At 27.5% G+C, this 8,348-nt stretch overlaps 1 protein-coding gene across 1 annotated transcript; it reads right to left on the bottom strand.

Annotated features, from left to right (window-relative positions):
* Positions 1 to 2,602: 2,602 nt before the first annotated feature.
* LOC105618717 (very long-chain-fatty-acid--CoA ligase bubblegum-like) lies at positions 2,603 to 6,848 on the bottom strand. Its single transcript, XM_012200247.1, has 11 exons — positions 6,800 to 6,848; positions 6,284 to 6,491; positions 5,892 to 6,026; positions 5,494 to 5,689; positions 5,314 to 5,415; positions 5,082 to 5,228; positions 4,208 to 4,683; positions 3,890 to 4,104; positions 3,287 to 3,438; positions 3,092 to 3,217; positions 2,603 to 2,797 (listed from the first exon to the last, which is right to left on the bottom strand). The coding sequence occupies exons 1-11, from the start codon at positions 6,846 to 6,848 to the stop codon at positions 2,603 to 2,605; spliced, it is 2,001 nt and encodes a 666-aa protein (XP_012055637.1).
* Between the last annotated feature and the right edge of the window lie 1,500 nt (positions 6,849 to 8,348).

Consider the following 8,348-nt stretch of genomic DNA (forward strand, 5'->3'; position numbering starts at 1 on the left):
CCAAATATAACAATGCAAAAAGTATTCGTATAAGGATATTTTTTTTATAAAAAAAGCCTTATTTGTAGAAAATAAACATTAATTAGCAATTTTATATAAAGGAAAGGAAAAGAATTTAGAGGAAAGGTCCCTATTATGAGATACCGAGTTCATTTTGGATAAATACTAGAAGTTTATGAACAGAATTTAAAAAAATAATAGATCATTTTGAAGGAAATTTAATAAACTTTAAGATAACGTTATATAAAATTTAATTTAAATTCCATTTTTTTTTGGAAAATTAAAGAAATGTAAAAAGTGAGCAAATCGCAAAGTCAAAAAATTGTGCTCTTAATATGAGATGTCCCGAGAAAACGATAGTAAAATGCAAAATATGTCAGTATTGCAATTAAAAAACTTTATTTTATGTTTCTAAAATGCAAACAAACACAGTCAGCGTACGTGAAAAATGAGCATGCGATAGATTATACCTAGAACTCATTTTCAGATAATTGGAATCAAGCATCGCAGAAATAGGCACTTGACGTTCATTCCAGTTGTCCTTTTTATTATTGTATAATAATTTACTCTTTAGCAACGATTTCCACTATAACATAGAAGTATAGATTATTTCAAATTAGATATATCTTGGGTATCTCATATTACGATTTCTTATGGTTTTATGATCATCAAATCTAACTTCTGTAAATAATCCAATATATCCCGTATTTTTCTATTAGTACGACCTTACTATCATTATATGAAGAATTTATTGTCAAATATTTATTTATTAAATAATAAACAAGATTTAAAGGCTCATCTCAATGAAACTTGAAGACATCTAAATTCCAAAATCTTTTTTTACAATGACTACAAGCATGATCTAATAATGAATTTTCTATTAAATAGTTTTCAATCTAACAGTAATAAATTTAAGCATGATGGAACCAATAGATGGCGTTTATTAGCAAAAACGCCGGTATCTCATATTAGGCGCCTATCTCATAATAGAAAACTTTTCTCTATTCTAACATAAACAACATATATTTTGTTCTAACATAAACAAACAAGCTTTGCGTGTATGATTTTAGGAATCTAAATTTCTCGACTGTACGAATATTTTTTGAGCGTTCAAATAATATAATTGTTAATTTTCGGTTATTTTTAAGATATATTTTATGATATATTTTCTATAATTTATATACATCTTTTTGGTAATATAATTTTGAGAAAAATACAGTCTATTTTATGAATTCTTTATGAATAAATTGTTAATTACCCAACAAAAACAATTAATTAGACATCGAATCGATGTCGAATTGATGTCAAAATTATTGTATTGATATTTTGACATCAATTCGATGAATCATTTCTCGCTGGATAATAATTACTTTTTAAAAATAAAATTTAAAAAAAATATTTTTCTATACAAATACTTTTTGTACTGTATATAAATAACTGTATACAAATAAATAAATGTCTAAGATTTAATTCCTGTAATATTTGATTCCTGTCTTACTTATAACAATTTTTTGCTTTTTATTAATAAATGCATAGCATTAATAGCATTATTGTATTTCTAACAATTTTGCCTGATATTTTCTCAAGATCAATACTCTATTTGACTATCAACATAAAAATTACAAAAACAGTATAAAGATTCTTTAATTATAACATACGCTTTTTATTATGACAATATCTAGTAATCATTGGTAATTGTGAAAAGATTAAATCTCATCAATTACTTTTTTATATACGATTAAAATCAATAGTTTAAGTCTTACATACACTTTGAATCACATGACGGATTCTCCTACTGAGATAAAACACTTTAAATTTTTCTTTTAAAACTTAATAATGAGATATAAATATAAGTACAATATAGATAAAAAATTAATAAAAAAGTCAAATTCATTGGGTGAGTTCAAGTCGGCAAAGCGCCTAGGCCTACTCTGATTAACATGAGTGGTTATGGATTCATCTGGTAAGACCCAATCATACTCATTCGCTCGGCAAGCATATCTAGTCGCTTTGCCGGCTTGAACTCGCCATTGACTTTGTAAAGCGGAAAATGTGGGTTTCGCCCCCCTCCTCTATGGAAGGCTCCATTACCAAAAAATTAAATGTGAAAAGTTGTAAATCCTTGTTTAACTTTTCACTCGAAGCGAGGTTTATCCAAAGCTATGTATCTAGTATTTTTGTGTTAAATGTTCGCTGTTTAATGTTCAGCTTGATAATCTAGATTTCTAGATGCATTCTGACATATGTTATATTATATTTACATTAGAATTCGACTTATCTTCATTCCATTTGTATGAATCAGTTCGTATCTCAGTTCCAAATATACTTAGCTGAGCTCCAAATTATGATGCGTACATGTTATTATAGTTGAATAATAAGAACTCAACATGTTTGACTTCATTCTTATTATTGAAATTGAAAAGCTATAGAAGAAAGTTCAAGAATAAAGTACAGAATTTCTATTATTTGAATTACTTGGTTGGAGACAAGAAATATCTTGTCTCCGACATGATCAACGGAGTTGCACTGTACATTATTGAATATAAAATTGTAACATTAATATTATGTTATTATTGATGCTGATATTGTGTAATGTATAGTTTTATTCATACATTTTATCTATCAAATCAACATACATCTTTTCGACGATATTCTTTTTAAGCTTTAATGTAGGCCCCAATTCGCCAGTTGGAATCGAAAAATCATGAGGAAGAATTTCGAATTTCTGTACTTTTTGAGCATTACTTATAGCTTGCATATTTGCTCTCTTAATTGCCTTGTCGATTTCTTCATATATCTAAAAGATCAAGAAACATCTTGTAACATTTAAACATACAGATCAAACTAATAGACTCTGGCATACTGGCAACGTTGTTTGCATTAAAATAACTTTAGTAGCACAATATATAATTTGATTCACAATCAGTGTTAATCCAATTGTTTCAATACATCTCAATATTTAATTAATGCAATAAATTGTTGCTATAAAAATTGTTCATTCATATTTGTTTACTCGATTCAGATTTGAGAAAATAAATTTTTTTTTATTATATAGTATTAAATAATATTATGAGTCTCTTTTAAGACTTACGGCTGTATTGCGAGAGTTTATGACTTCTGTAACCGTTTTAGCACTACTACCAATAGACTGTGCCCATTTTAATACATCTGGCGCCAGTGTATCTAATGGCGCGCCAGTCTCTTCATTCATATTACTCTGAAAAAAATGTATTATTTAAACATTTATAATTTTAAATTCATATTTTTTTATTTTCTCGAATTATACCTTAAGCGTGACAAGGACCGTTAAATATTTCCTTCGATCTCCAATTACCATAGCATTACTTAAATATGGTAATTCCGATAATATCGATTGTTCTATATTATACGATGTTACATTTTCCCCTCCGCTTGTGATTATAAGATCTTTTATTCTACCTGCGAATGCATAAAACATATACAATATGTGTTCGTTTAAAATCGTAACAATGCTTAAAGATTCCTAATTGAAACGCAAATCACAATATTAAAATATCAAGACTATATAATAGGTTTTTAATTATAAGCATTTAAAGTTAGCGAATACTGCCTAAAGTTCTGTATGTTTAGGCGTTATACAATAAAAATGCCAACCACATCTGAAAGCGCAGACTTTAAGCGGTATAATTTGCTAACTTTAAATGCTTATGATTCAAAAATGTTAGCCTTGTTGTGTTTAGCCTCGTTGTTTTGGCATTAAGATTTTCGTCTCAAAATAATCTTAAGAATGCAAGTGTTGTTATGGTCTTTATCGAGTATATTGTATATACATCATATATTTACATAACCCATTATTTTTCATGAATATTATTATATAATGAATGTTAATAGATGGGAAACAAATATTTACCATTAATAAACAAATTTCCATTTGAATCTAATCTGCCAAGATCACCACTATGTAACCAACCATTTTTATCTTTGACTTCTTTGATTTTTTCTGGTGCATTTAAATAACCCATAAATATATGTCGTCCACTCATACAAATTTCTCCGTCGCCATGTTCATCTATATTGTATAATTTTGTATATAATCCGGGTAAAGTTCTTCCTACACCACCCATGCTAACAAATTAGAATAAAATTTATTGTAAACAAAATATTTTAAACATAAAAAAATCTTCGAAAATTCAATATAAAGAATAAAAGCCAAATTATAATAATTTACCTGTATTTGTTAATGTCAGTTATTGTATGAGCTCCACTACATTCAGACATTCCATATCCCTCTAATAGAGGCATGTCTAAACTCAGGAAATATTTTTTAATATCGATATTCAAGGGTGCTGCTGCGGTAGCGAAGATTTGACACTTGTTTAAACCTAATACTGCTTTGACTTTGTCGAAAACAAGCCATTTTGCAAAAACGTAGCCCCAATGTTTATAATTTGTGCCATTTATTTTATTTCTATAATAATGAAGAGCTTGTGTTTTTGCCCATTCAATAATCCAAGTTTTTATTATGCCGTTATTATGCGCTTTTTTTTGCATTTTTTCATATATCTTTTCCCATATTCTGGGTAGCCCTATGAAAATAGTTGGTTGTGCAACAAGTAACGTATTTATTAATGTATCCTTTAATGCACCTGGGTCCGCAAAGTATACTGTGCTCGCTAACATAATGTTTAGTATGATGTCAATTATCTGAAATTAAAATATTATATAATCTCATTATGAAATTAATAAAGAACTATTATAGTATCAAATAATGATATAATGAAAATAAAGGGCATATAAAATTTAGTTGCAAAAATCTTAACAGAAAAATGGAACGTTTTTTATAAATTTTATAAATTACAAATCATACAGATAAACTATAAATTCATTGGCAATAATATTAGTCAACAGTTTAAGATCTGATTCCAACTATTTAATCTATTTAAAAAAAGTAACAGTAACGACGTTACAAGTTTCGCATTTCAATCCTGTGTAATTTATATACGTGAAAATTTGTATCAATTATAATTTGTTAATTGTATGTCACTGTTGAATTTTTATTTAAGATACATAAAATATATATTATGCTATTTGGAATATTTTACCTGTGCTGCTATATGAGACAGTGGCAGATAGCTAACTATAATCTCTGCTTTTTCTTTTAAACGTAGCATTGACAATAATGTCCGTACACTGAACAGCACATTATCATGATTTACCATTACAGCTTTTGGCTTTCCGACTGTTCCCGACTATAAAAATTGCAAATTTAGAAAATAATATATTAAATATGTTATAGCAATCGCAATATGATTAACTGCGATAAATTGAACCTACTGTATATACTACAATACAACATTCATTTACTCCTATCGTCTTTAACACAGATAGTAATTTATCCTCCGATTCTTTTTTACCTATGTCCAATAAATCGTCCCACTGAGAAAAAATAAATAATAATAAGTTATATATATTAAATAAAAAGATATTAGAGTAAAAGTATACTAATTAATTTACACTTAAAACATCCTTTTTGGTAGGTATGCCATTATATTGAACAATTGCTTTCAAGTGGGTTAAATTGTGTTTTATTTGCAAGATTTTTTGCAATTGTTTCTCATCTTCAACGACTATTATATTTGCCCGATTGTTTTCAGCACAATATTGGCATGCTTCTGGAGAATTTGTGATATAAATCCCTGTAGCGATCCCACTAAAAAGGAATGATCTATTTAAAATCTGAATGATTTATTAAAAATCCGATTTAAAAATCGAAAAAGTAAGAATTCATATTGTTGTTAGATTGCTTTTTATTATTATATCGTTATATTATATGCAATATTGTGAATATGTAAACAGTACGTGTAAATTATAAATGATGTTTATTTTGATATAAAATGATTAAGTTTTTTTACCCAGCATATATAGCCGCGAGATCAGCAATAAACCACTCCGGACTATTGAATCCCATTATGCAGACACTATGATGTCGCTCCAAACCTAACTTTAGAAACGCTTTCGCGACGATTCTTATAACAGACTCATATTCTCTGTAATAAAAAATTAATAAAATTGTACAAAATTAATTGTATCATCTGTCGAGGTGAATGTAGTTGCTAAATGGATTTTACCTGTAAATCAGATTGAGAAGAATAGAAAAGAAAAAGTTTATACAAAAATATTTATATTTTACAAAATCATAAATAGAGAAAAGTTTTACATGTTTTATCATAATAAGTATTATACATATAATACTTATTGTGATAATAGAGAGTAGAAAAACAAAAGTCTTTTTTTTTATACATACTGGAAAGTATATGTGGTTCTTTTGCCGTTAGTATCAGGTCTAGACACCAACGCTATATGGTTAGGATAAAGCTTTGCAGTTCTAGTTAAAACTCCAGGGATTGATATGGGCATGAATGAATTAGATCCATTGCTATCTAACTTTATTCGTACTCTGCCGTCAGCGTTACATGTAGTATCTATGTCCGTAGATAATATCTGGTCTGGCCCTAAAATTATTAAAATATAAACATTTTAATTTTTTTATTTTATTTTATTTATTAACAAATAAAAATTTACAAAATTTACAAAAACTTATGAAATGCTTAATAAAAAGAGGAAAAAGGCTTTATTAGCAGAATTTATAAATAATTATCTATGTAATTATCTATGTAAAGCAGGATATACAACGATAATGCAGTGATGTTTGTAACTGACATTTTTTTTCAAGGAGAGATTGATTGATTACTATAAATAAAATATAGTAATTAAATTATTGTAAATAAAAAGTTTTTTTAATATATTATGACAGAATTACCATCGAGACCAGTTTCACTAGTCAATGCACATGTAGTTAATTGATTCATCTCCTGCAACAACCCGATTTATAAATTTTAAATGATGATATTTTCATTTTGAGCGAGAATCGGATTCACAATCAATAATCATTTTTAATCTTTTCTTGAATCGAAATCAAATACAAAATTTGACAAATTTATGCTGCGGTCCACTTAGCAGTTTAAACGCTACAGAGAATTTATAGCACTAACATGACTGGATCATTGGACGTTTCGGAACGCTCTCAGCAACTCCAATTATCTCATCAATACGTCGTTTTTGCTCCAACTGCTTCATCTTCGAGAAATGAATTGGCTGGAGCGCTCACGTAGTAATTGTAGTAATTCGGAACAATAATGGATCAATCGGAGCGTAGCGTTTGGAATGTAGCGTTCAGAGAATTTAGAAGAAGCAAATGGACCGCAGCCTAATTAATCTTTGAAGGATTGGAAGTCTCTTTAATTCGACAATGGCATCACCTTTTTTATCACTCAACCCCATGACAATGACAAAAAGCCCTTCTTCTAGCCCTTAAAATAAAAAAGATCAAAAACATGCCAGTCCTCAGAAAGTTAACAATATTGGAATCATAATCAAATCGATAAAATTATTTTTTTTTATAGTTTTTTGGTTTACGAATTTCTTGAAGAATCTTCTTACAATGTCTTTCAAATCGTAAAAGAGTGCGCGGTTTACAAAACAAAAGAACAATTCTCGTATGGAACAATGATTGAATATTGCACAAAAAGAAATAATAAATATAAATTTTCTTATTTAAATAAACTTAATATTCATTACTTTTTATACGAGTTATATCATTTTGTAATAATTTTTAGAGAGGGTTAATAACATAAAACATAAATAAGAAGAAGTATAAAACAATGCAAGATGTTTTTGCACAAGTTATATATTTAAAATTTAAAATGTAAACGTTTCGGTTAAGTTTCGACTATCATCAGTACAACTAAAAGAATGATGTTATATAATAAAAACGCCAATTGAGATGTAAAATTAAAACATAAAATCTGAAAATTAATTCTGTTTCCTCGATCTTTTTGGCATATGAGATTTTCTTATTGAATATTATTTCTTGATCACTGTATGTTAAACACAAGATTATTAGATTCTGACAAACAATGTTATATAAAATGAATTATTATCTTTATTTTAATTTATTAAAATGAATTAATTATAAAAACTTACCACAACGATCAATTGTACTATATTATTCAATGTGAAGAATATTACGAAGATGGCAGAATTTTCGATGTTAAGAATATTATTTGAGAAAGATCGTATAATCACAGTGACATTGTCAGTATTTTGAGATGGTATTTATACATATTGAGAAAAAAGAGAGGGAAAGTACTAGGAGGGAGTGATATGTAAAGGAGAAAAATATCAAGAAAGCGTAATGTATCACTTTATTTATTTAACTCTAAATCTTATTTCTTTATGTGTATCATCTTTAATACCATTCTTTTATAGTATATATATATATATATATATATATATATATATATATATTA

The sequence above is a fragment of the Atta cephalotes genome, assembly GCF_000143395.1.
Source record: "Atta cephalotes unplaced genomic scaffold scaffold00018, whole genome shotgun sequence".
Lineage (NCBI taxonomy): Eukaryota > Metazoa > Arthropoda > Insecta > Hymenoptera > Formicidae > Atta > Atta cephalotes.

What these genes read in the sequence shown, in the direction of transcription:
- LOC105618717 (XM_012200247.1), bottom strand. Translation starts at nt 6,848, where the DNA reads ATGAATCAATTAACTACATGTGCATTGACTAGTGAAACTGGTCTCGAT. An exon ending in CTCGCGGCTATATATGCTGG is followed by an intron (nt 5,690 to 5,891) that starts GTAAAAAAACTT and finishes ATTCCTTTTTAG; the next exon opens with TGGGATCGCTACAGGGATTT. An exon ending in GTTGTATTGTAGTATATACA is followed by an intron (nt 5,229 to 5,313) that starts GTAGGTTCAATT and finishes CAATTTTTATAG; the next exon opens with TCGGGAACAGTCGGAAAGCC.